At 37.8% G+C, this 27,946-nt stretch overlaps 2 protein-coding genes and 2 pseudogenes across 2 annotated transcripts; 2 read left to right on the forward strand and 2 right to left on the reverse strand.

Moving 5' to 3' along the window:
- Positions 1-3,006: 3,006 nt before the first annotated feature.
- On the reverse strand, positions 3,007-7,273 carry LOC126585547 (serine/threonine-protein kinase BSK1). Its single transcript, XM_050249981.1, has 9 exons — positions 6,784-7,273; positions 6,508-6,643; positions 5,909-6,042; positions 5,693-5,798; positions 5,486-5,571; positions 4,556-4,744; positions 3,950-4,114; positions 3,750-3,863; positions 3,007-3,389 (listed from the first exon to the last, which is right to left on the reverse strand). The coding sequence occupies exons 1-9, from the start codon at positions 7,108-7,110 to the stop codon at positions 3,135-3,137; spliced, it is 1,512 nt and encodes a 503-aa protein (XP_050105938.1). The 5' UTR covers positions 7,111-7,273; the 3' UTR covers positions 3,007-3,134.
- A 4,375-nt stretch (positions 7,274-11,648) lies between these two features.
- Positions 11,649-17,095, reverse strand: LOC126585546 (protein ALTERED PHOSPHATE STARVATION RESPONSE 1-like). The gene is made up of 4 exons (XM_050249980.1): positions 15,445-17,095; positions 15,034-15,221; positions 14,200-14,423; positions 11,649-13,318 (listed from the first exon to the last, which is right to left on the reverse strand). Exons 1-4 carry the CDS (start codon positions 16,748-16,750, stop codon positions 12,574-12,576), a joined length of 2,463 nt encoding a protein of 820 aa, XP_050105937.1. The 5' UTR covers positions 16,751-17,095; the 3' UTR covers positions 11,649-12,573.
- Positions 17,096-22,011: 4,916 nt separating this feature from the next.
- LOC126584337 (uncharacterized) lies at positions 22,012-24,387 on the forward strand (annotated as a pseudogene).
- A 1,127-nt stretch (positions 24,388-25,514) lies between these two features.
- Positions 25,515-27,711, forward strand: LOC126584127 (importin subunit alpha-like; annotated as a pseudogene).
- Positions 27,712-27,946: the final 235 nt, after the last annotated feature.

The raw sequence follows: 27,946 nt of genomic DNA on the forward strand, positions 1-27,946 counted from the left end.
GATCATAGCAGTGGCTTTTTCAGCCTCGCCAACAGGTTTATCTGTGGCTTCTTCAATAGCAGGACGCAAGTTCTTTGCAGTGAGGTGGAGCTTCACATCTTAAACCCACTTGAGGTAGTTCCTTCCAGAAACTTCCAAAGCGGTGAAGTCGAGTTTGTTCAAATTCGACATGTTCCTATCACAAAATGGATGAACAAGATGTGGTTAGTGTAATGGAGAAAAATCAATCCATTCACATAGGAGTAGAACATACAGGTTCTAATAGACATGTATTGGTTTAATTTTGCATGAAAAACTTCGGGTTTTCATGGGTGATATATTTAAGTGAAAACTTCGGGTTTTCTAACAAGGCATGTGTATAAGAAACTTCGGGTTTCAAAGTAATTATGAACTTCAGGTTCATATATTCCTGCAGGTAAACACAAATATATATGCAAACAAATATGCAAAGAATATATGCAGAAATATTGTATAATGATAAGTGAATTAATTTATTTTTGGTCTTCGGGGCCAAATTAAAGTGTGGGTGAAAATATAAAAACCCATATTATTTTAAAAAAAAATTAAATAATAAAATCTCGGGGCCTAAAAATATAGGCCAAGAACCCTCGGGTGGGATTACAGGCCCACGGGTTGAGAAGAGGGGAATGGGCTGCTGTGTGCAGCCCTAAAATTTTTTTTTTTCGTTTTTTTTTTTTTTTTTTTTTTTTTTTTTTTTTTTTTTATTCAATTATATTATATGCATGTATAATTTTAATGAATCACATATTTACGTTGATGCATATGCAAATAATAGTTTCAATGCATGTACATATGTAGGATTCAATTCATGACAAATATCAAATTCACATAATTGTAGCAATTTTGATTATGAAGCATACACAATTTATGTAGAATCTAAAATACGTTAAACGTAAAGTTGGGTCATGCATCATGGTGAATGTTCATGCTATCAGGGCTTGCAAAATATCGAGTTAAAAGCCGTTGTTTAGAAAGAACCTGATTGCGTGATGATATAGATGAACTGGTTTGATGCAGAAAAATTATTTCTTCAATTTCGGCTTTCATCTTCAAGCTTGTATCACGTTCAACATAAGAAGAAAAATAAATTGAATCAATAACAATATATGAATTCAATAAAATCAAGATTTAATCAATTAAAAATAATTGAAACGTAATACTCCCCTGATTGTAGACGAATAAATTCTCTTTAAATTCTTCTAAGCACAGCGTGAAGAGCGTGCTGATAACGTGTTGTGGTCTATTTTATCTGACAGAGGGACTAGGGCCGGCGGCAGAGAGAGAGAGAGGAGAGAGATGTGTGTTTGTAGAATTGTAGGGGAATGTGTGTGTTGTTATCCCTCCTACATTGTGCCTTTATTTATAGTAGTAAAGAGAGAGAAGATATTCCTTCTTCTCCAAGTAATACAAGTTGTAATAGGAAAGGATAACTAGAATCAAATCTTATCTAGGATTTACACAATCATACTTAAACTAGGAATGTTTACAACAGTCATAGACAAATTTAGTCTTTATAGCTTGTAATGTTGTTTGTACACATATTATGAATGAAAAATTGTAATTTATCGTTTAAATTTTCAAATTTATTTTCATCTAATATTTTTTGGAGCATTTATATGGAAAAAGGATCATCGCCGGATCCTTTTCTTGAGAATCCTAGGGATCCCGTGATCATAACTATTCATCGTATATTGTGCGGTCATAAATTATTTCAAAATTTAAAATTTAAAATTAAATATAAATAGTACTTAACGAAAACTGATTGCACAATTTATATTGGGACCACCCAGTATTAAAATCCTGGATCCGTCACTGTGTGTAGCCCTCATTAACGACGCCGTTCTACGCTTTTTTTTTTTATTCCAGGACCAAAACAACATAGTTTTGGGCTGAGTATTTAAAAATAAAATGCAAAAGAAGTAGCAAAGCATAAAACACAGAAGCAGTGAAGTAGCACAACAGATTTCTCGCGACAGTTCAGAGGACTAGAAGGGCGAAATCTTCACTCTCAGTGGCGACTTCAGGCGATCAAAGGGGCGGCCGCCCCTCCTTGTCCCCATGTAGCTTCGCCCATGTCCCCTACATCCGTCATAGATAATGACAATGAGACATGGTCATGGTCTACATATTAAGACAGGTTGAAGGAGTCAATTTTTAAAGTTGAGGTTACAGCCTAAAACCAATTAACTATAAAGGAGTCAGCCCAAATCCTTATGAGCTCTTACAAAGTTTTTTAACTTTGTGATGCGGGACTACACATCCTCACCCTTTCAAGGAGTTTGAATCCTTGTTTCCTTTTTATCTGCGTCAAAAACACAACAATAGCAGCCGGTCTTTTGGGCATTCCTAACTTGTAGAAAGCGTGGAAGCAACAGAAATGTGTGCTTGAAAGTGTAACACCCTAGAAAAGTTCCGGGTTTTGGGGTTCTAATCTACTTACAATGGCAACCAAACAAACAACGACTAAATCATTGGACATTTATTAACATAACCGAAAGTCATACATAATTGAGTGTATCGGTCTAATGAAAAAACGTAAAACTTAATCCAAACCAAACAACTAAACTGAAAACTAGTAAACTTCAACCAACACAAGTTGAGGCCCACTGTGACTTGTCCAATGCCTCCCCCTTGCCTACTTCCCTTGGAGTTGATTCCGAACTGGTATCGCCCTTTAAAAAATTCCAAATAAATACATAGCGTTTTAAAAATTGAACATCCGTTAGGTTACTGGCGACTCTCACTAGCATTAGGTAATGGCATTTACAAATATACTTAAAAGGGTGCGTTGGAGTTTTCACTAACACGTCATCCTCGAAGCACTGGAGAAACAAACACGAAAATTAGTTTTTAATTTTTGGATTTAATTCATCGAGCAACAAAATGACACACTGGAACTAATTGCCCGGGAAAGATTTTGCCGTGGGAGAGAGGCAAACATTCACTGGTGCAACAGAAGGCGGCTCTGTGTACATACATTCTCGATGGTAAAGACAAATTGGATTCCCAGCTCAGATTTTATACAAATTATGGGTAGCCTCAACAACAATTGTCAATTGGTAATATGGTAAATAATGGATTGTCACTTATTAGTTATTACACAGAGTTGATCCTCACGATCCCCGGCCTCCTCGTTGCCTCTTTTCTTCTAGCGCAGTTGCTTCGTTTAACATGTCAGCAGCGTCCTTGTGCATGTCTAGCTTGGCTAGAGCAACTGATTGCATGTAGAAGGCCGTGGGCCAGTCTGGATAAACACATTGCGCTTGCATTGCATCTCGTAGGGCAGCATCTGGTTGCTCATTTAACAGGTAGCATAAACTGCGTCGCGCAAAAACGGTTGGCGACACCATAGTTCCAACATCTATGAACTGCGCCCAAAAAACACAAAAGGAAAGACTTCAGTGAGCATCACTACTCAAGGCCATAGTTCAAGATTATAACTCACTGAGCCCATCCTAAATTTGAAACAAAACAAAAATGCCTCAAACAGCTATGGTAATCAGCGAGTACGAAAGACTGCAGCAGCAGTAATTTGATTCAAAACGGTTATATCAGAAAAGCAAACATGATAAGACTAACAGTTGGGGCCAGAAACTTTTCCACTCTTATGACATAATTTACAGGTGTAAAGGTTCCGAGGAAAAATTTTTGTCAACTTATTGGCGTAATTCCAGCCCACAAGATTAAAAATAAAAATACACACGCATGTGCAAACAACAAAGTTATACCTGGGAGTAACAGTCAATGGCAGCTTTAAAATCTTTGTCCCGGAATGCATAATCCCCTCGCTTCCTTGCCTCCAACATGTCTCTCATCTGTTGAGTCCACTCTTGGAAAGATAACTGAAGCCATCCAAATTCAAAAAAGATCTCTTAGCATAAATTGATTGAACAAGGATATGCATGATGCCCTAGTACCACTTAACTACCTCATTGGTTCCTTCATCATCTCTGTAGTGCGTCATAACCAAGATCTGATGGATTGCTGTGAGGTCCATCCGAGAGCAGGCGTCACCCATAGCAGATAGGGGACGTTGTGGGGTTGAAGGGGCTTCCTCATGCTTTGGAATCCCAAGCATCACATAAGATGGAACCTGCAATCCAAAACCTTGGTAATTAGATTCTTCTTGTGAAGTAGTCCTCCTTTATCATCTTACAAGCACGACTGAGTACAGATCATATATGATCCCTTATTAGATCATCAGATCAACAAAGTTTTGGCCATGTAAGGATATGAGGATGCACCACAGGGGAATGCCTGAAGTTAAAAAGGCATCGGCTATGGCAAGGATGCCGCTACAATCCATATATGCCCTGTGCACGCATCATTTTCCAGTCCATGGGTCTCCACTACTTCAAAAATAGTGTAAAGTGATTCCTTTTGGACTCAGCCACACTAAGCCATCAATAAACAGCTTGTGCCAGGGACATACTAAGTCACAAGTACAAAACCACGAACAAAGCACTAAGAAAAGAATAACAGCTTTGTTCATGGACTCGACAATTTAATAATCCAATACGGGAAAGCCTCTTACATCAGGTTTGGTCTGCAGTGGAGAAAGTGTTGCAACAAGGTCCTTCGTATTAGGCCGCTCTCTAGGTTCATATTGGAGACATTGAGAAGCAAGATTAACAACTACTGTTGCTTCCTCTGTAGAAAATTTCCCCTCCAAATGTGAATCCATTAACAGAATGATATTTTTCCCTCGTATCATATCAAGAGCCTGTTTGCATGAATTTAAATCATTTAAATACTAGAGTATGTTCTAAAAAAGGCCAGCATTAAACATGTCATCCTACACCTTAAGTAGAACTGACGTATAAATTACGAAACAAATATACATACTTATCAATGTTTTCCATCAATATAAACACTGTGAAGTATGATTATCTTACATGATGGTTAACTCTAGATAATAACAGAAACTGGTAAACAAGTCAAACGGCACGACGGAGGACACACCCAGCATATTGAAGTACTGTTAAACTTCATAATTTGGACATCATGTTGATAGTGAAGAAAACACTTCTCATGTAATGAAACAAAAAATAAATTGAAATTTATAATTATGCAAATTTAGGAAAACCATCGAACCAGTTTTGCAATGAGATAAAATGAAGGTAGTGTTGCGTTATGACTAACATCAAGTATCAAGATGGGCAAATGATATGGAGAAGGAATCACGTTATATAAAGAGGGACTTTGTTTGCTGATTATTTGTTTCCTATAAGATATGGAAGTTACAAAGACAACTGATGCTCAAATCCAACATGCAGGAGAGACACAAAGATATTTCTGCATATCATATCCCAACAATCAAGTTTAATATAAAAGCGACAACTACAAGTTGACACACTCCAAGATGACTATAGTACTAAAGGCTCTAGTTTGCATAAGCAATAAAGGTGTAGGACAGACTAACTGTAAAATGTGCATCCGACATATTATATAGCACCCCACTTACATGACTTGGAGGGATGTGCTTCCCACTTAGCAGATCTAGAAGGACAGTGCCAAAGCTATAAACAACACTTTCTGGAGTGACTCTTCCTACATTGTAAATAAACAACCAGTAAAGTCAGCACATCTCAAGCAGGAAAAGTCCTTCAGATATAGTAACAAGAAAAATAATCAAACAGATGGGTAGTATTTAGACTAGAGAAGTTATTACCATTTCTTAAATATTCAGGCGGCGTGTAAGCGAGATTTGTGCTGTAACTCTTCCCATCCCTACTATTTCTCATCAAGCCAAAACATGAAAGGCGAGGATCACCATCCTACAAGTCCATCCAAATACTACATTATCACCCTAAATAGTAATGGACACGGACATGATTGAAAATACATATATTTTTAACTAAGATGATCAGATCTGAAAAAGGAATACCTCATCAAAGAGAACCCTATAAGCATTCAAATCGTGGTATAACGGACGGCCCTCAGTACTACAATAATCTAAAGCTTCAGCAATATAAAGAGCCACTCTTAAACGCATGGCCCACTCAATGGTTTGATTCTCCCCTGTATGAAAAGCAGAGACCAAAAATTAATCTTCGACAAATTCAGCCACTAGTTCTCAATTTGGAGGAACAAAACTCAAACGTTGAATTGATTGCTTATGCAAACCTTAAGAAACTAGCAGTACGAAGACAAGCACAGTACAGCCACTTTAGATAGAAAACTATACTAAAAAGTAAAAACCACACCTTGCCACGACTTCTCCAAATGAAGGGCAATGTTAAACATCATAGCATTAGCAATACTACCAGGTAAGATTAATGGCCTAACTGTTTCATGTCATAGAAAACTAATGTGAATGACATCTTGCATTTCATTGATTGTTTAAAAACTATATATTTAGAGGTACTTCACAAAAGGGTCATTCAGAAATCTTAGAAGCTAAGCTAAAAAGTAGCATTCTTGATGCAACAGCTAAAGCCAAAAGACGAAAAAGCAAAAAAAAATGATAGATTTTGGTTGACATACAGTGGAACAAATGCTTAGCTAAAGTATCAGTAGGCATGTACTCGGCAACTAGCAGCCTCTCATCCCCATCACAGCAATACCCAATCAAATTCGCAAGCCGCCGATGCCGCAGCTTCCCAACACCCCAAGCTTCCTCCTGCAGAACCAAAACCCACAAATAATTTCACAGGTTGAATTCAAAAAACGATTGAAAACCCCCCAAAAATACCAAAAACTCAAAAACCCAATGAAGCAAAAGCACAAAAAATAAAAAATAAAAAATAAAAAAAAGCTCACCGCAAACTGCTTGGGATCAGGCCACGCCATCTTGGTGAACTTCTTGACGGCGATCCAACGGCGGTTCTGCAGCCGACCCTTGTAAACAAGATTTGGGGCCTTCTCGCCGCTCTCAGAGACTATGTAGTCAGAGCTGAAGTTGTTGGTGGCGGCTTTGAGGTCGGCGAAGGAGAATTCGGAGAAGGGTGGGGCTCCGCCGGTTTCCGGGTCGGATCCTGAGGTGGGATTCGGGTGGTGGGTCGGGTTCCTGCTGTTGTGAGCTAGTTGCTGGGTTTGAATTTTCTCTGGTGGTTGTTTCTCTGAAACTTTGGATTCACAGCAACCCATGACTTGGTTTTCTGTGGGGGTTTGAATTTCAGTGAGATTTTGAGCTTCTCGGAGTTGGAAAGATGGAAGCCTTTTAGAGGAAAACCATGAGCTGGCTCCTTGCTGCCTCTGCTTTGGAGTGCCTAGTGGGTTGAGAGGGGAGAGAGAGAGAAAGAGTTTCCTGGCGGTTTAATGTTAGAGGTTATGGTAATTAAAACATTTTCTAGTTGCTACAGTTTAATTAGTTACTACTCTTCCATTATTTTCACTAATCACTTTTGGTTTTTTTTTTTTTTCATTTTTTTGAAATTAGGATAATTGGTGGTAAATCATAGTTATTCATCCCTTTTGAGTCTAAAAAGGCTATGAAGAGTTCCGTTTTACCCGTGATCACAGTTAAGTAGACTCACCAGCTCAAAGCATCAAATCTATGAACTCCCACTTTTTTTTTTGTTTATTGGTAATTTGATTTTTTAAATTTTCCCTAAAAAGATATAGCTTTATTGGATTTCCTTGTGCGAAGAAAATGATATGGACGCAACACGCACCCTTCTACGTCAATGTAAACATTCTAACAACATTAATCTTGTTTTTATGAAGTTTTGATGAGATATTATGCAAGTTTTTAGTAATAGTTTTACGTTTTCCCATCCGTAATTGTCACTAATCTCCTTTGGTAATATGTTTTTTTCAAATCTCCAAAAACAGAAAGTTTTTTTTTTTTTTGTCAAAAAAAACAGAAAGTTTTATTAGATTTTCTCTTTCAACAAAACATAGGAGGGCAACACCTTTCCGCATCAATATTTATGATTCGGGAAAGGGATTCACCTAATCATCTTCATCAAACAATCTGGGTTTTTGAAAATTGATCCAACGGGTAATCTTATTATAACTTTTAGAGTTAGCCCGTGTTTTTAGCCGTTTGATCAATTTCAAGAGCCCGAATTGTTTGATGAGGAGGATTAGGTGGAATGGATCCGGAGATGATCCCTTTCCTATGATTCGAATACTGATCCTTTATGAAATAAGTTTCAAATTTCTAATTATCACTTTCAGTAGTATATTTTTTTTTTTTGAATTTTCAAAAAGAAATGCAATTTGAGCATCTTTTTACTTTCATTTTTTCCGTATTAATACTAAAATTTTGATTAAACAAGGTTTGATTATGAAGTTTTATTGGGATCTATTGCAATTTTCTTATAATCTTACTTATCAATTTTACAATAACCTATATCATTCAAAATGAGAAACCGTATTAGGATTGCAAGATTACATTAATCTTTGTAATTTGTGTTAATATTTTATGTAATTTATTTATAATTTTCCTTAAACCCCATAAGATTTGCCCCTCTTAAATTAGATTTATAATTTGATGCCATCATTTAAACTATCCCCAACTGGGGTAGTTTATAATCATATATTACTACAAAGGAAAAACAGAAGAAAACATGTTTAAACAAATACCAAATTTCCTGGAATAGTTGACCACAAAATAAATAATAGAGACAGTTAAGGGCAAATTGCAGAATCAAGCAAAAACTCCTCTTATTTTGTTTTCTCAAATTATAAAAGTGTTTAGAACAAACAGAGAATCTCATGGCCTGTTAATTTTGCAACATAATTGACCTACAAATTGATTTATATAAGAAAAGGCAACTGATTTTTTGCAGTACTTCAGTTGTCCTCTATTGCTTTTTCTTCTTTTGCTTTTCCTTATAGTACTTCATCATTATTGATAGATGTATACCACAACTTGTTCGGTTGTTAACAGGGATTTCATTTATAAAAATAAAATAAAATAAAAAATGACTAATTGTGGAATCCACAACACATCAATTTCAATGATTCAAACCGTCTATTTTTTGAGTCTCCATTCATAGGTCATTTTTACAAAAATGTCAATTCAATTCGAAACCATTTACTCATTTAATTATCAAAATGAAATTTCAATATTTCATAGAATATTGTATTCGTCAATTTTTTTGAACTCAATTATATAACTCAAACATTTTCGATTTAGCTAATAATTTACAAGAATGATCTATGAAGTGCAACTTAAAAAATAAATAATTTGAATATTTAACGTTCGATATGAATGAACTCCACAATTAATCTTCATTTTTTTAAATATTGGTACCCCTTTGAATAAAGGGCATATATATATTTGACCAAACAAGGGGAATATATATAGATGTGTATTAAGTGTAATATCCAATTGAAATCATATATTCTTTCACATAAAGCTCCAATATTGCTTTGTGGAGACAAATCATGATATGCCACTTTATGTGTTTAACAGTTTGATTCAATGTAGGCATCATTCGGCTATAATTGTTTTGTTTAGTAGTGGCATTCTATATTTGTATATTCTGTTAGTCAGAGCAGTGTGATCGCGTTTTGTATTGATGTTCGAATCTCTTTCTCTAAGAGTATTTTTAACAAAGATATGTAAATTTAAGATGTAAAAGTGACATTTACATTGCAATTTTCATCGAGTCAGTTAACTACAATGAGAAAAATGTCAATTTTGATTATTTTTCACATTATTTTTCACATTACCAATTAATTTTATATAGGATAGAACCTCCAATTAGAAGTAATGGCAATGAGCCAATTAGTTTTATTAGAAGTAATTGATTCCTATGGACCAAAAGCCTTCTCCCAATAACTAACAAAATCTATAGTTTGAAAAAAAAAAAAAAAAAAAAAAAAAAAAAAAACTTTAACGAAAAATCACATTTTTACACTAAAAAGTCAATCATGATATTATTCATTTTACCCTTTATTTTGTCTTTATCGTTAAAACTCAAAATTTTCAAACCATTTTTATTAGTTTTCCTAGAAAAAAAATGATCTTCCTTGAAGCTAGCTTATTGTTCTTTTGAGGGGTTTCCTCGGGGTTTCCTCGGCTCATGTTGTAGTTGTTTGCAGTTCCCTTTGAACTGCTAGTTTTTTCATTCTTCTGTTCTCTCTCTCTCTCTCAATAAAATTTGAATTTACCAAAAAAAAAGAAAAAATTGAAATCATTGGGTGAAACTCAATACTACCAGCAAAGTTTTGTACCAAAAATCATCTCTATCTTCAGATCCTACACAGTTGCCAAAGGAGAAAAGAACAAACAAGTAAAAAGAGATTTTCAACACACCTGGTGAAATTGAGAGAGGACTGGTTGGGAGTGGTAGTTGTTGGTTCCTCCATTGCTTTTGCTTCCACTAGCAAAAAGAGAATAAGTTTAGGCAATCGAAGAGCTATTAAAAATTGCTAATTAATCATGTTAATCACAAGCTTTTATTGTCATTTTCTAGTTGTACGAGGGAGTGTTGGGAAAACCCATTTTATTTATATGGTAATTTGGGATGCATGTGGTCTAATTTTTTAACGTCGGACGATTGTCGTGCTTATGTTTGACTTAAGAAATTTTATTACAAAATAAACTCAAAAGGTCAATGTTAACGGAGTTCTTAACAGTAGTTTTGTAGTTTGTACCGCTTTTGGCAATTATTGTCTCTCCTAGTGAGTGATGTGGCATCGCCTATCAACGATGACTTGATGTGGTTTTGCTTCGCTTGGTGACGATGACTTTTGTGTGCCTCGTATAATTCTTTTGCAGCTATCACTTTTTGTATTGGTGGCGGTCTTGTGTTTGTTGTTTGTGATAGCCGTGTAGGGGATTACTGATTACGTTTATTTAAGCAAATTATTTCCAAATCAATGTATTGGTCACTGGAGAAAACACATGTATGTGGCACCGTTGTAATGATTCTCTTTGGTTAATAAAAATCTCTATCGTTTCTTGTCTTAGAAAAAAAAGACAATGTTAAAGTCAATTATGACGCATATAGATTGATTCTGAGTTCTGACACGTGGTCATAATAGACTTATTACAAAACAAATGCAAAATGACAATGATAGATCATGCGCGTGTAGACTTATTTACCATTAATGCATGTCGTCAAGAACAATCTACATGCACATGAAAATTCCTCATGCATCAACAACCAAAATTAATTAACGGAAAAATGTCAAGGGCAAACCCAAGATGGCTGCCTGTGTTGTGAGGATCATAGAATAGTCCATACGACTTTTGGGACAATGTCAAGTCGTATTGGATGGAAACGGATCATAAGCCTTGTTAATGCAGTCCCATTCAAAGATTAGCAAGAACCTGTTTAATTAAGTGAGATTTTGCATTACATCTTGGGATTTTCCATCAATCTTAATCTTTAATTAATGTAATCACTTCCAAATAATCTCAGTTTTCTGCGAAATTACGCTAGTGTGGCTGCTGGGGAAGCATACGTCAAGAAAAATGGCCCAATCACATCCAAAAATGTCCAAAACCAAAACCCACTTTTGCTTTACAAAGTTGCATTTCACACTTGGTAATCACTGATTACACATAGCATCAACATCCAATCGCGCTCGACGAACACCGGCCGAATGCAAAAAAATAATTAACCCGGTTCGTTTTCTTATTAAATGTTGCTGTCACTTTGAATTTTGCCAAAGGTTGTATGTACAATAATTGATATAAACGAAATGCTGTAAAAGAAAGAGGAGAAATGAAAATGCATTATTTATACAAATTTATCTAAATTATTTTCTGGGCACATACAGGACTTGCGTCGCTCAAAGCAGCCCATACGGAGATTACTACTGTTACATCCTACATTGCTCGGGGAAGTGGATCATGTAAGCCTTATATGTATATTCTCATTTCTACCTAAGCCTTTTGGGAGCTCTTGTGTGAGTTCCTAGAAACAAAACCGTGACATGGTAGGGACCTAAAGCAGACAATATCGTAGTACGACGGAGTCGAGCCCGGAATATGGTGAGGGTCCGGGCCAAGATGTGACAACTACTACGCCGAAGCTCATCGCCATCACAAAACCAAAAAGGAAATCTGCGCACTTGAATTATTTTGGCCCCCAGTTGTGCAAAATTCGCACTTTTGATTTGCGGAAGCAGCTCCAGCCCTTGTTTCCATGTCGCTCCTACGCTGCAAATTGCAAACTTTATGTCAAGAAATGAGCCCAACCTCCGCGGAAAGTAGACTTGGCTGATTCATAGGCAGAGGGAATCACTCATAACGCGATTGATGGCACAAGCAACCATCACTTCAGCGAATACTTCGGCCAGAACCGGCGTTAGAATCATTTCTGCTGTTGGGCAGTGGACCAAGCTGATTTATAATCGGCGATAACTTACCTCGGGCTTGCCCTTCGTCTTAGCTTGTGTAAGTTGTGAATCAACTGTGCTGGCTGTCTCATTAAATTAAAACTGTATAGTCAACCCAGATAAATATCTTGCACCGTCGATGTAAAGCCACAGGCCCACAAGTATGGCTTACTGAGCTATTACAGGCGAAGAGTGGAGGAAAAGCTTTCTCCAAGGAATGCAATTTTCTCAAAGATCTTGAGCTTCCAAATCCTTCACCTAGATGGCTGAAAAGGGATGGTCATAACTCCATTTAACCGCAGAGCCCTACGAAGCTCTCTCATCCGCTCTAGCAAGCCTTTCTTCTTCATTACGTTGCAAAAGCTCCTCATACACTTTTGTAGAGCAATCAGTGAACCTTTCCATCGCCTCAAAAATGCGTTGCAGACTAGCCTGTAAAGTAATATTTCTAGTGTCACTCTGATATACAATCTGTCCAGCAACCGAGAGACCGTCACCGTCCCCTGACGCTAGCATAATTTTCTTGTCTAATGCCTGAATTTCCTTCTGTATTTTTTGGTCTTTTCTATCCAAGTTCTTAACTTGTTTCTCTAGATCCTTCTGTGCCACCATCCTCTGGCGCATTTCAAGCTTATCTTGTTCCCAAGTTTGAAGCACACTCATGGTGAAAATACGCATCGACTCAACCACCTCCCTTTCTGATACATTCTCCAAAGCCTGTGACCACTGGTTACATATTACGAAAATTGGGGGTGCACCTATCCTACCAGGTGAAAAGGGAACTATTCCGTCCGCTGTTTCTTCTGGTTCATACAGAAGACATTTTAAAAGCCACTTGTTCAAAGCTCGCACATATCCCTTCTGCGCACTAATCCAAGTAGAGAATCTGAAAGTCCAATTAATAAGCTCATGTTCAAGCTGCAATGTGGCAGCAAGATGAGCATCATTAAGCATTTTTCCAGATCTGATAGGACCTAAACCTCTGGCTTCTCTAATCACTTGGCACTGGCTACTATGACATTCGAGCATACATTTCCACATCCTGGTTAACCTGAAGTGTGAGAAAATAAAAGAATTAGACATGTGACATGAATATTATCCATAAAGTATACAATTTCCAACAAAGCAATCTTTGCGTAAATAGCCAATCTTTCCTATTGCCAAAATGAGATTCATGGATTACTGGAGGCTTATTAAGAACCTTATATAGGCAGGTATTGTTCAAGACACCAGGAGATAGTATGAGACTTAAAGAGCTATTTCATAATTTTGAGGTCACAAGGGTTTTCGGAAGCCATACATGCGGTTCTCGCTCAGGGCAAAAGGGGTAGAGGAAGACCTAGGAAGGCTAACGGAAGACTTAGCACAAAACCAAGCACAGTGGCATTCTAGGATTCATACAGCTGACCCCACTCAGTGGGATTAGGCTTTGTTGTTGTTCTTCTTCTTCTTCTTCTTCTTCTTGTAACATGCAGTTCTCAATGTGGATAAAACCATCAAATTACAAAAATCATAAAGAAACTCTGATTAAGATTTTTCACTCTTCTAATGTTTGCTTCTGCATCTCTTTCTAGCTTGAATTCTTCTATTCTCAAACCAAGCCTAATTCTTAAAATTCCATTCTTCGTCTTGAATAAGTCTTAGCACAAAAATAAAATACAAGTACCAATGGACCTGACCAATTCCCTTAATCTATTACAGTTCTAACCCTTTTCCCCACCCCCTCACCACTTGTGCCACACGGAGCTAATTATTCAATGGATAAATTAATTTGTCAAATATCAAGGACTAGCAATTAGAAGGTCCAGAAAATATATTCAGATATGACAAAACCTATAACATCATGATATAGGTAAGATTAACTATGACTTCACCCCTCATTAAGGAACGTGAAACATACAAAGTGCCACAGAAATTGGAAGATGGACATACCCCTGAATCAATTCATTTAGTTGCGGCCATAATTCTTCATCCCTGATCTTATTTATAGTCACAGATAACTTGTCTACCACTTGAATTGCAATTTTGATTTTTGTGGACAGACTCCTTATTAAAGTTCGAGTTTTATCAACTTTATGAGCTTCTGCGCCCCTTTCATCTAAATGCTTCAACTTACGAACCTTCCTGTCATGGATCACCCGCATCTTTTCCTCAGTCTGAAAAATTATAAGCATGAAAACTCGTTATAGGGTCACAACTTACATGGACAGAAATTTGAAGAAATGTTGAGTTTGCCTTGTGGTTTAAATCATAAGCAAGGGAAGAGTATATCAGCAAAAGACCTATTCAAACTCAATTAGGGGTTAATGCTTGAATACAAAAGAGAACTTTGCCATAATTTATTCAGATATTGTTAGACGGAGAGTAGCCTAGTTTTGGTGGGCAAATCATGATCTATGTTTGAGAGAACACCAAAATACCAACAAAGAGGCCCTTCAGTCCTTCAGAGGGCCAATATGCTCTGGTCGGACCTAAAAGAAAATTGTTCCTCATATAGAGATGTAAAAATTAAGAAACTCAATTTGAAATTCACATTTAAGCAAACAAAAGACGAGACTTAATTATGAATAAGGAAAACAAAAGAAATTGTAAACCGACAATGCTTTCGAACAACAAAGGGTCATGAGTCAATTGTCTGGTGAAGCATAATTAGAAAAGTTTGAATTGTTCAAGAAACCCTGATGGCTCATACTCATTAAGTTCAAAAGTATATAAGATGACCATATAAACATGTAACCAGTAATGGGAAAGGAGGAAACAACATACCTTTACTTCATTGTAGAGTTTCTTCTCCCAAAGATATAGCTTGTGTAAGGTGGAAGAGAGATTTTTGGACCTCAACATCAATTCTTCATCGAACCCCAATTGCGCAGGAGCAGCCACTCCAGCTGAGGTCGATGGCTCGGCGCTAGTAGAAGGTTGCGAAGAGACCAAAGACATCATCTTGGAAGAAACTGATCACAAAGACCCACACAACAAAAGTCAAATATCTGCTGATACAGTTCAAATTCAACATAAATTAAAAATAAAGCCCCGATCTGTAAACTTTCCACTTTAGGGAACTAAAACTACTACACATCAAAAGCATAATAGTTAAAACTTCCCGGATAGATCAAAATTCAAGCAAGCAAATTTTTAAAAATCAATCTATTAAAAGGTGTATAATCCCATACCCACCATGTTTTCGATTATGCGGAAGCTTTCCCACCTCGAGCATCTTGGCAATTTCGTTCCCCGACTCCGAAGCTCTCTGAAACTGGACCTCAATCTCTCGAGCAACTTCAAAAGCATCTCGAGACCCCGGTCGAGCTTTAGCTGCATCTCCGCCATTGCCACGGTCCTCGCGCCTCTCCTCCTCATCCACAATCTTCTTCTCCACAACATTTACTTCATACTCTACCCCAACGCCATCGGTCCCAACGCTCGGCCGAGCTTGATAAAGGGAGGAGGGCTGCGTTTCAGCTGCCTCATCGTCCAGAATAGCCTTGGAATGCCTCCCGCCATCCACCACATGCTTGTGGTCCCTCTGCACCTCCTTCACTACCTCCTGCTGGTACTCCTCGTCTTCCAATTCCGGAATTCCCTCTTCGTCTCTCACCTCCTTTAAGTCCCGACTCGGAGTGTAAACAGAGTAGGACTTTTCGTAAGCCTCGAATGGGTTTAAGAAATCCCAAGCTGAAGCTCTCGGCGGTGAAGGCGGCGGCGGAGGAGCCGGCTTGGACGAACTCGAAGCTGAGGCCTGTGGCGACGGTGCTCCGTAACGGACCGGCGGAGAAGAATTACCGTAATTGGTATACCCACCACCCCCGCCACCATAATTATACCCACCACCCCCGCCGTTGTAATTGTTAAACCCACCGCCGTAATCGGAATAAGGATTAGAGACAGCATCTGGATAAAAATTTGAGTTTTGGTATCCATAATACGGATTAGAAGAAGAAGATTCACCCAATTGATACACTTTTTCGGGGCTCACGGGTTTCTGCCGATGCACCACAGAAGGCGTCGCTTTGTTCTTCATGTAATTCATGCGCATAAACCCATCTGGGTACGAATTGAAACCCTCCTGGACGCCGCCCTCCATATAATCAATATGACCGCCGTGGTGAGTATCGTGCAGCGGCGACGAGTGGTCGGAGTGGTGGAGCGAGCCGGAATCGTCGTCGGAATCGGAGTGAAACTGGAGATGGGACCCAGAATTTGAATTCGAGTGAGAGTGGCGCGGCGACGAAGATTTAGTCTGGCCTTTTCGGGCCGGCGGGAGGTTGAGGTGGGGGGAGGGCGGCGATCCGGATGAATTGCCCACTTCCTGTTCGATGAATAGATGGAGAGAGCGGCCGATTCCTCTGAGGGAGTGTATATAAGCGATGTGGGCCTCGGCGAAGGCGTAGCGCTGGTGAATCGCCTCGTCGAGGAAGCCGCAGCGCTCCCGGCATAAGGCGACGGCCGGAAGATCGTCGAGCTTGGAGCTCGTGCAGCCCATCGGCCGGAAAAAGAAGGCAACTTTATCAGTCCCCGGGGGAAAATAGGTACTGGGTCAAGGCGAGATCAGCTGAAACATGACGGTGGGATAGGGATTGGATTGGATTCCGGTAGCTGTTGCGTTAGTGTCTGTTTCACGGGAAAATTTCGAGCTTAGGGTTTGTGGGGCCGAAGATAAGAGAAAAGGAAAAGGAGAAAGGAGAGGGGGAGAAGGGAATCTTTGCCAGCGCGGAGTTTGTCGTCGGCTTGCACCAGAGAGACACAGAAAGCAGAGAGGGAGAGAGAGAGTGAATGAACAGTGTATTTGTGTTCATGAGAGAGGAGAGAGAGAATGTATTGGTGGCATTGAGCGTCGGTGTATTAATAATTTATAAAAATATTTATCTTATTTAATTGGGTGCACATTTTAGGGCAATATCTTTAATTTTAAATATAGTTTAAAATTGTGCAACAACCAGATTTTCTTTTGGTGAAGGCGTAACAACCAAATTAGTTGGGAGACTTTCTAGAATTGGAAATTCAAATTATTAAATTCCTGAAATTTGACCCAAAAAAAAATTTTAATTGAAATTTGAATATTAGGGTTTGGGAAAGATCTTAAAAATATTCTATTTTTTGGGGCATAAGACTTAAAAGACTTGGACCAAAAGCCAGGTCGACTGAGCGGACAAAACGAGATTTGCAGGGGTTGGGGGGTGTTGGTTTCAAAGTTTGACGCCTGTTGCCGCCACCTTATTTTCTCGCGGTGGAAATACCCTTGTAATTTTCTTGGTTGTTTTCATGGTGGTTTCCTTTCTTTTCAATTTAGGTCATGATGGATGAAGGTCTTCACTTTTGTGGACTTAGTGTTTTTTGGTGCGTGTGGTTATGGGAATAATAATTCATTAAGAAAACAATTATAATCAAAACCTTAATAATTTTGTTTAATGTAGTTTTTATGTTCGTTGGACTCAAATTTCAGTTACAAATATAGGCTTTAACTGGCTGTGTCCCAAGAATTCACTACCCGTTTTTACCAATTATTTGATTGTGTAATTATGTGAATTTAAATTGTAATTGAATTACCATTGTTTGCCTAATCATAAGAGAATCATACCAAATTGGCCATCCATTCCCCATTGAACATGGTAAATTGGGTTGTTAGTTTCTGTTACAATGAGATCTGCGCCATGAGAAGTGGATGGCTGCATGTGAGCTAAAGTTGTCAATACTCATTTTATGAAACGGGTATTTTACATATAAGTTCATGTGTCAATCATGTGATATAAGAATTCGTGAGTAGAAGTTGTTCGGTGAAAAGGTTGAACTAGTCTTCACATTCTGCAACGAAAATAATTTGTACTTAAACATTTTTGCACAATACACACTAGACGTTTCATATCAATTAGAGGCAGTGCTCTGAAAATCGGCCTAGGCGCTGATCAGTGGGATTATGTGGCGATTTTGGGCAAAACGGTCAATAAATCAAAGATGAACTAGGTGGTTCTAAGAAAATCCATAAGCTCTCGCGGTGGCGGCCTGAAATTGCTTGGGGAGAAGGGAAAAGTGGGCAAGGCACAACAGCCGCTGGGGGAGGAGGAGGAAGAAAGAGAAAGTAAAACTTTGAAAATCATAAAACCTGACATAGTATTAGTTATCCATTTAAATGAAACGGGGTGTTCCACCTTTTCTTTTCTTCTTTCTTTTATTTTTTTTTCCCATGTGTTTGACTTTTTTGTTACGTTTTTTTTTTCATTTTTTTTTTAGTTTACTCTTTGCCCCTGCTTTTTATTGTTTTGAAAGTGTATATATATACAGATTACAATATACTTCAATGAAATAATTTCAAAAATAAATAGCAATAAAATGAGACTTTTTATACTAAAATTATCTTAACATAAACAACAAATATAAATTTTATTTTATCTTTAAATAGTATAAATATGATACATATAAATTTACTTATATTTAAATAATATTGTATATGTATATACTTAAATCCGCTGTCGGATTAAAACATAGCGTTGTTTAGAATCTTGATTGGATGATTGAATGAGTGTGTGAAACGAGTGAACCAAATACCTCAAGTACAATCAAATGTGCAACCAAAAATCAAAGAGCATTGCCTCGAAGAGGTAAAAGCGATGGGAAAGAAAAAGTGAAAAAATAAAATAAAATAAAACAAACATATGAGCTGGGTTGGTACTTGGCATCTCAAAGATAGCACATATAGCATAATATGTACACATTTAGGACTATGAAAGGTAGCTAAAGGTGAAAAGAAGATTGGGACCATATAACAAGAATTCCAATTTCATTCAAGGGTCTTTGAAAGACTCTGTTTGTACCAATTAATGTGTCAAAGGAAGCAAATAATCAAAACTCAGCACTCCAAAAGAGAATCCATTTTGCAATTTGCCTTGCCATGTCTAGCACCAATCTTCTGTATAACTAAACCAGAAGACTAATTTTGTTTAATTTTTAGGCTAAAATAAGAAGAAGAAAAAGATCTATTTTTCTCGATTTATGTGTTAATCGTGTTCATATTGTTTCAATTTTAGTAGATATCCCAAAAGGAACATGCCTAATTGCCTCATAAACACCCTAATTTTTTCCCTTGTAGGGGGAAGTCACAGGAACTAGTAGTTTCCTAAGATTTCATAAATGTCAAGGGAGCATATGTGATGCTTCTATTTTGAAAGTCATGTCCCTCTCATCACCAAAACAAGTGTAGTTTTTGTTGTTAATCACTATTATTTTTTAAAAAGACTCATAAGCTTAAATTTTCTTTTTATGTTTTTTATTCCTTTTAATTTTTTGCTGCAAAACCATCATTAAATATCTGTTTTTCCACCTAAATAATTTTTAAGTACTTTGAAGAATCTTCTTTTTCTCCTTTTTAATTCAGAAACCCTGACAAAAGTTCCCACCACAACGTTATAATTTCTTTACTATATGTGCTTGCATATGCATGCTAGGTATATATGCCTTAACAAGGAAATTTTTGGTTCTACCTAATTGGAATTGGGAGGTGAAAAGTTAAGGTCATCTAGTTGAGAATATTATAAAAATTAGTATTAATAATTAATTCCATAATTAATCATTCTGATCCTGCATAAAAAAGAAGCTGTGTCATAGACTCATGGTGACTACTATAAAAGGCAGGACTGTGGGAGCCAAAACCCTAATATTTTATGACAAATAAAATATTGAGGATATTTCTTGTGCGAAACACTCTTTTTTATTTCGATCAGTTTGAAAGTTCTGGCAATATTTTTATCGAGACCTACTTATGCACCCTTTCTTTCTTTTTGTACGTATCTTTGTCATCTTAATGAATATCATACTTTTTTCAAAAAAAAAAAAATATATATATATATATATATATATTGTGCATACATGATGTATGTATATTTAAAAAAAAAAAAAAAGGAATCAACTGATGGTTTCGTCATGGCAATCCATTTTTTTGAGGGCTGGGATAACTCATAGAAGCATTTTAGCCTCTCACTGGCCACCATCGTGTGATCCACACATGCTAGGAATTGAACCCAAGACGTACCATGTGAAATATAGGTTTAAAATTCATTTTAAATTACTAAACCACTTTGTGATGGTTATCATGTATATATAATATCAGAGAAAAGATGGGCATTTTGGCTAAATCGATGTCTAACTTGAAGACTTTGAACTAATAAGCAAACGGATTTTGGTCTCTCATAATTCTATAGTTTGAAGGATTATTTAGAAAAATAAATGCCAAAGACTTCAAAAGTCACAATCAAGCATTGACCAGCTCCCTTATTCGTTCAATAAAGTAGTGTTCAAACAGACGTGTTTAATTAGGTCCATATATACACTTGACATCCGTCTTGGCTTCTTCTTCTCCCATTACCAGAAGCAACCTCATTTTCTCCAAATGGCTTTCACTAGAAAGCACCTAGACCTCTTTCCCCATCCATCATTTTCTTTGTCATCCCCCACCTATTTTATCTGCTTCAATCTTTAATGAGAATCCAAAAACTAACAAATTGTCCTAGGAAAAAGTTATTGTGTTAATTACGTTATCATATTATCAATTTACCTAACCAGTAACGTAATATATCATATAATTTGACATCTATGTGATTTAAAGCAGTAATTTTAGTCTATGACATAATATATCAGATAATTTGACGAGCGATCAAATTCCATGAAAAAAAACACACCAATATTTTTTCTTTATTTTCAAAATATAGCAAATTAACTAAACAAATATCTTAATTATCTTTTCTTCTCAAATGCCAAAAGCTCTTTGATTTGGAATATTCAAATTCCAACCCACGAGTGCATGCGGGGGAGAGTTGGTCGTAGAAACTACAGAATACTAAAAACTATAAAGTATACAAGGGCATGTCATTTGCCTGAAATGCCCATGCTACCATGCACAATAATCCCAATTTAGTAAAGTTACATTGTGATTATGTATAATTTGAGTGTCATACACCATTATTCATCTTGAAATGTGATTCCATGTCAGATTAAGATGAAGAAAAGAAAAAGGCGATTCGATTTTGTATTAATTATAGAATTAATTTTTTTAATTCTAATGAGGCACCATGTGGCTTTTTTTTGGAGTATAGTGACCTGTCTCTCCCTTTTTATAAATCATTTTTAAAATATAATCTTGATCTACAAATTAAAAAATATGTATATTATGTCATCTTGAATCTTGATCTGGTATTTTTTTCCTGTAGTTTAATGAGAGATATATACTTCCTACCAGTGTGCAATGAACAGGTTGAAGTGGCCAACAAGCTGCGATAATGGAAGGTTGCTCAAAACCTAGTGGATGATTGCTCAAAATCTAAATGCATGATTGGATGATCGAGTGTGACCCTTTACTAATAATACAGTCAACCTTTTCAGATTTACAGTTTTTTATTTACTAAAAAAATACAAGGGTTTACAGTTTATTTTAATTATTGATGAATATATATTTAGGAGAGTGATATTTGTCACACTCATCCATTCACAGGTTAATTACACTAACACCCCCTGAAGTTTATCGAGTTTGCATAAAATCTCCTCAAGTATGAGACATTACACTAACACCCCCTCACGTTTTAATTCACTTTCACATAACCCATTCAGTCAATATTCTGCTAATAAATTGACAACTTTACCCTTGTAACTAATTAATTAATAATAAAGAAATATATTAGAACAAGAAAATATTAAAAGTAAATTAATTAATTAAACATAAAAAAAATAAATTTAAAACTTCTAAACTAGGACTGCTGCGTCTACCAATCGAGCAAGCCTTTTGCCTTAGATCGCAGCCATGTCTTCCAAGCAAGGTGGAATAGCAAAGCCCTTGGAGGCACCCGAGGCCGAGAAGAAGGAGTACGACGAGTCCGATTTGGCCAATCTTTAGAAGGAAAAAAATGAGGAAAAGGCACTGAAGGAGCTGGGGAGGGTTTAGGGATGAAGGTGGCGATGGTGGGACGACGGGAGGAAAAACTGTGGGTCGTGGAGCTAGGAGGGTTTAGGGTTTTCTATCCTTTTTCTCTTAATTTTTTAATTTTTTAATTTTTTTTAATGTTGAATTTGTTGTAGGCATAATTTACTAAACAATTATGGAGGCTATATGGAGAGAGAGGTTGCGGCATATAGAGAGAGATGAGAGAGATGTGTAATTGTGGGTGTGTTATTCCACCCCATTGTGCCTTTATTTATAGTAGTAGGAAAGGTTAATTCCTTACTCTTTAGGATTACAACATTTAATAGGTAATCTAGTCTTAATAGGAATATAAGATACATTCCCATATCTACTAGGATTTACACAATCATATTCCTATTCTAATAAGATGGCAACACTCCCCCTTGAGTGTGTAAATACTCAAGTAAATGGCGCATCAGGTCTTCAGTAATGAAGCAAGTACAGTTGATGAAATTGTTGGCACAATGAGCGAATGCGAGTCTCAAATCAACGGAAGAATGCATAAAAAAATAAAACTCACAAAACCTTGCTATGGTAAAACCCAAGATGGGGAAAAACCCATAGTCTAAGGAGAAACGTGAGAAGTTGCATTAAGTCAAAACTATACGTCTTTTAGACGCAAGTAGAAGAGCTCACAAGCGTATGATCAGCCCAGGATGGGTGCCTCGTTAAAACCTAGTTAGGTAGCAAAAACTCAGTAGGAAAAATGCCCCTAATCGTAGGGAAAAAAATTACATTAAGATCAAGTGAGTATACTTCTGGATACTCCTCTTAAGTTTGACATAACTTCCAAATGAGAACTACAAGCATTTGCATATGAATAGTTAGGCATACCAATTCCACGGACAAGCTTCTGGAAGGTTGACTTCGGCAGTGACGTCGTGTAGAGGTCAACAAGGTTGTCTGGGATCAGCTTGCATGACTTCAATCTCCTGATGCTTTACTGAGTTGACTTTGTTGATGTATCATGGCTTGGTCAGGTGGATACATGCGGCAAAATCTTCATGGATCGTTGTCGGGACTCAACGATAGATGAAAACACATCAAGTACTTCGAATATGCTCAACAAGAACTCCTAACCATGTCTCACTTGTGGCGTAGTGAAGTGAGGTGAGTCTTGGAACGATTCGAAGATTTCACAACTAAGGTCATATCATGAACTTCTAAGATATTGCGATATCCCTAATAGTAAAAACATAACCATTTAGGGATTTTGTCTTGTGCGGGTTTGATAAGTAATTAGCGTCATCATAAAAAACAAGGCAAACATCATTCCGAGGATCAGGGGGGTTGGATCTGCTTGAGATGCATCGGGATTTGCCTATGTAGTACCTTCATGGTACGTCTTTAATACCAATTCAGTGGTTGCTTGTAGGCGTGGTGCTGCATTTTTACCAAGATAAGCAGCAAAGGAGATGTCCTGTCTAAATACAATGAGCTAAGTACAATGAAGCGCAAAGTTGAACTTAGATATGGAATTTCGGATTCCATAACCTCTTCAAGGGTCTTATTTGCATATAACATATGGACGATCAAAGGTATACTCAAAGGTGACACATTCAGGGTGTAGTTCAACTGGTAGACCAAAATACCGTCAGAACAATGCTTTAACTTTATGTCAAGGCATAATTGAGTTTCCCAAGATCCTTCATCTCAAATTCCATCTTCAGGTGAGAGTCAGTTTTCTCAAGCTCTTCCAGAGTCTTAGTGAGATTTATGTTTAACGACATAAACTGTAACTCTAGCAATTCGGAATAAAACTTCATAGTTTAACATGCAAGGGCATAACTCATCCCTGACTGATCAAATAATCACGTAGACGGGTATACCACATCCGTCGGATTTTTCAATCCATAAGTGAACACCTCAAAATGAGGTAAGAGGGTGTTCCGTGGCTTAGAACAATTTGAACTGGTTCATGTAATTCTTCAGGAACTTACATGTAAATCTCTGTATCTATATCCCCATGGAGAAAACACTAACCACATTTCATAATGCTGCTATCAATCACAGAACATTTGAGAGAAACCTTGCGCCATAACGCTTCCTTTCCCACTTGTAACACAACATGGTTACATTAGGCAGTGTAAGAACGACAGGTCCAAAACACACTTTGGTAAGGAATTTGACCTGGATTGTAACTTTAATTGTCTAATCAGTTCTACGTTGTCACTTAATCAACGGAACACAGTTTGATATCATTGCTTTTCATTTATGTCGATAGCTACTATATAAGTGAAAACATCATCGATGGTAATCTCATTTCAATTCCATTTTCTCATCCAAACTAGTATATTGGACCAAGAACTTCAAGTCTTGAGAGTAATCCAGATTAATCTCATGAGATGGAAATGATTTGAGACAGTGATCAAGTTTAGATTCATTGTTGTGCCGTGTCTTCCTCTTCCAAGGAAGTGAATCTTACGAACCGAGTGATCTGTCGTGCTCCAAGCCAAGACAAATTGATTGGCTATCCGTCGGTGTATTGGATCGTCCAACAGGGGTGTCCAAACCGTCCAACAAGGGTGGCACACCCTCCAGGGATGTTGACTCGACGTCCGTTAAGTACGTCTATCCTTGCAGGCATGTTTGCAACTGGTATATGATCTCGTCACTTTAGCTAGATCAGAGGAATGTGTCTGGAGCAACATTCTGAAATCTAGAAGTCATCACACTTGCGTATCACACTTGTGTGGTATGGGGATCGAGATGAGACATAGTGGGCAATGTCTACGCAAATTCGCGCCATTTTCCAGGAACGTTGATGTTCTTATCTCCCCTTAATAGCGGGAAGACTGTCTCATTAAAGTGACAACCCGCAAATGAGCGGTAAAGAGATCGCATGCAAGGGCTAGAAGATAGCTAGTGTGAAGGAGAATCATGATCAACAAAAGATACACATCATTCTTTAAGGACCCATGGTGGTATGTTGCGGTGGCGCAACTTAGCACATAGAATGCACACCTAAATGCGTAAACATGAAAATCCTCAGGTTCGTACCCAGTAACCAACTATAACGTCATATAGGTTGGGTGGCAATGGGCCTCAAGGAGGACCAACATAACTGCGTACAAAGATTGCATAGACTTAGGCAGAAACCGAAAACTTGGTACGTTTACCAAAATTCGAATGATTATTTAAATTACGCTTTATGATCACTAGGCGAGGCTATTTGGGGTGAATAATGGGAATTCAATGTTCAATTATAAACTCAAAATGACATGCAATACTTTATCGAATCTATCGATATAAACTCTCCGGCATTATCCAGTCTCCTAGACCTTAAGGGCGCGTTTGGTACGCGGGACGGGACGGAACAGGGTGGAACGAGGCGTTCCGTCCCGCGTTTGGTACGCCTAAAATGAGTGGGACGAGGCGTTCCACGGGACAAGTTTTTCATGATTTTTGGTTCCACCTCCCACCCCTGGAACGGGTTGTTCCACGTCCGTGGGACAGAAAACTTTAACATTTTAGGACAAAAATGCCCCTTGTCTTTTTCAAAATTTACAGCATCAAAATCAAATAACAAACCCTAAAAACTATTTCTCTTCTTCTCAGCCGCTGTGAACACCTTTGCAACCTCCCTCCTCATCTTCTTCCGTGTAGCCTCTTCACCTCTGCATCTCCCCTTCGTAACCTTCCTCCTCGTCTTCTTCCGTGTAGCATCTTCACCTCTGCATCTCCCCTTCGCAACCTTCATCCTCGTCCTCTTCCGTGTAGCAGCTCTACATCTCCCATTCGCAACTCTTCCGTGTAGCAGCTTTCCCTATCTCTCTCTCCTAGGGCTTCCGATTCTTGATTTGAATTGAAAATATGTCGTTGAGGCCGAACGCGAGGGCGGAGGTCCGCCGGAACAGGTACAAGGTGGCTGTGGGCGGAGGAGGGGGGGCGTCGGAGGGAGGACAACATGGTGGAGATCAGGAAGAACCGTCGAGAAGAGAGCCTCCAGAAGAAGCGCCGCGAGGGGCTTCAACCTCAGCAGTTGTCCTCCAGTCTTCACTCCTCCGGTCTGGATAAGAAGGTGAAACCTAATGTTTGATTTTTGGCTGATTTGGGGGTTTGATTGAATTGATTTGTAGGGTTTGTTAAATTGGGATTTTACTGATTAAGATGAATGTACGCTCTTGGTCACTTTGTGTTTCATTGGATTTGGATTGATTAATTGGTTACTGTGTTTATCAAATACATTCAATTTTAATTCAGGCGTTTAGCTGAAATGGAAGCTAATTTTAGTGCATACGATCGAAATTTATTGCCCGAGCAACTGTCGGTTTTAGGTTTGATTCTTTGGAGAGTTCATCAGACTTAAGAGTTGTGGGTAGGCGATTGTGATCGGTGCGGAAATAGTTTTACTCCTTTAAGCGGTTGTTAGATGCATGCTGATTACTGTAGATGTTGACCGTCATTTATTCATTTCCTTTGTCTTCTTTAACTTGCAGGCTGTTTGGGCACTGGGAAATGTTGCTGGTGATTCCCCTAGATGCCGTGATCTTGTACTTGGTAATGGGGCTTTGCTTCCATTGCTTTCGCAGCTTAATGAGAATGCAAAGCTCTCTATGCTGAGAAACGCAACTTGGACACTGTCAAATTTTTGCAGGGGCAAACCACAGCCTCCATTTGATCAGGTTAGGGTTTTTTAGTTATGTTTAACTTGAAAGATTCTGAACTTAGTCATTTAGGTGTTATATGGCTTTGGTAGTACCGTCTGTTGTAATATGTTGGCAACATAGGTCCTATTGTAGGGAAGTCAATTCAGGTTGTGTCCATACCAAGAATGGCTGTTTGAGTTTTTTATTTTCTATTTTTGTTTCAGGTTAAGCCTGCCCTTCCAGCTCTTGCTCGTTTGATTCATTCAAACGATGAAGAAGTTTTGACTGATGCTTGTTGGGCTCTTTCTTATCTTTCTGATGGTACAAATGACAAGATCCAAGCTGTTATTGAATCTGGAGTGTGCCCCCGGCTTGTTGAGCTTTTAATGTGGGTGCTTACAGTTCCCTGTTCGTATTTCTTCCCTTATTGTTATGTTCAGAAAATTCTGACCTTCCTAAGCATTGTTCCAGGCATCCATCCCCTTCTGTTCTCATTCCTGCTCTCCGCACAGTTGGAAATATTGTTACTGGAGATGATATGCAAACTCAGGTTGTTTGCTCTTTGGCTTTTTAGTTGTCTTGTTTCCCACATAGATGTTTATAGATGATATGTGGCTCAGCATGTTATTCTCTCTTTGGTTGCCCCTATAGAGAATGGTGAACATCTTTGCTCTCTAGACAGATGAAATGGAGCTAAAGGGGGAACAATTGTAGTTGGGCATAACAGAATTTTAAGTTTACTTGAATAACAGACAGATTTTCCCTTTGCCGTTGTAACATTTCTGTTTCTGCATTTGGATTTAATGAGCTGTTGTTTCTTCCTAGGTTATCATCCAACATCAAGCTCTTCCTTGCCTGCTGAACCTAATCAATACAAATCAAACCCACATTTAAGAATAATGACGACAAGCATGTTAATGAATAATGAATTTAAGTAAAAATCAGCTATACAAAGTATTACCTGGGCATAAAGCTTATTTTGCGATACATAAAACAATTCCAATCCAAATTCAACAAGGGCAGTTACATCTTCCAAGGATACTTCACTTTTCGCCTTGACGAAACTGCATAACAAATTATATATCCAACTTGGCAACTTCAATATGATTTTACAGTAACACTAACACATTCATTGCTTACAAAGCTC

This window comes from Malus sylvestris, chromosome 10 (assembly GCF_916048215.2).
Source record: "Malus sylvestris chromosome 10, drMalSylv7.2, whole genome shotgun sequence".
NCBI classification, from domain to species: Eukaryota; Viridiplantae; Streptophyta; class Magnoliopsida; order Rosales; family Rosaceae; genus Malus; species Malus sylvestris.

Excerpts from the sequence above, each read along its gene's own strand:
- LOC126585547 (XM_050249981.1), bottom strand. The coding sequence starts at position 7,110 with ATGGGTTGCTGTGAATCCAAAGTTTCAGAGAAACAACCACCAGAGAAA. Across the intron at positions 6,043-6,507 it reads AGCTAAGCATTTGTTCCACT|GGGAGAATCAAACCATTGAG; the intron begins GTATGTCAACCA and ends CTTTTCATACAG. Across the intron at positions 5,799-5,908 it reads ATAGGGTTCTCTTTGATGAG|GATGGTGATCCTCGCCTTTC; the intron begins GTATTCCTTTTT and ends ATGGACTTGTAG.
- LOC126585546 (XM_050249980.1), bottom strand. The coding sequence starts at position 16,750 with ATGGGCTGCACGAGCTCCAAGCTCGACGATCTTCCGGCCGTCGCCTTA. Across the intron at positions 15,222-15,444 it reads TCCGCATAATCGAAAACATG|TTTCTTCCAAGATGATGTCT; the intron begins GTGGGTATGGGA and ends CTTTGTGATCAG. Across the intron at positions 14,424-15,033 it reads AACTCTACAATGAAGTAAAG|ACTGAGGAAAAGATGCGGGT; the intron begins GTATGTTGTTTC and ends ATAATTTTTCAG.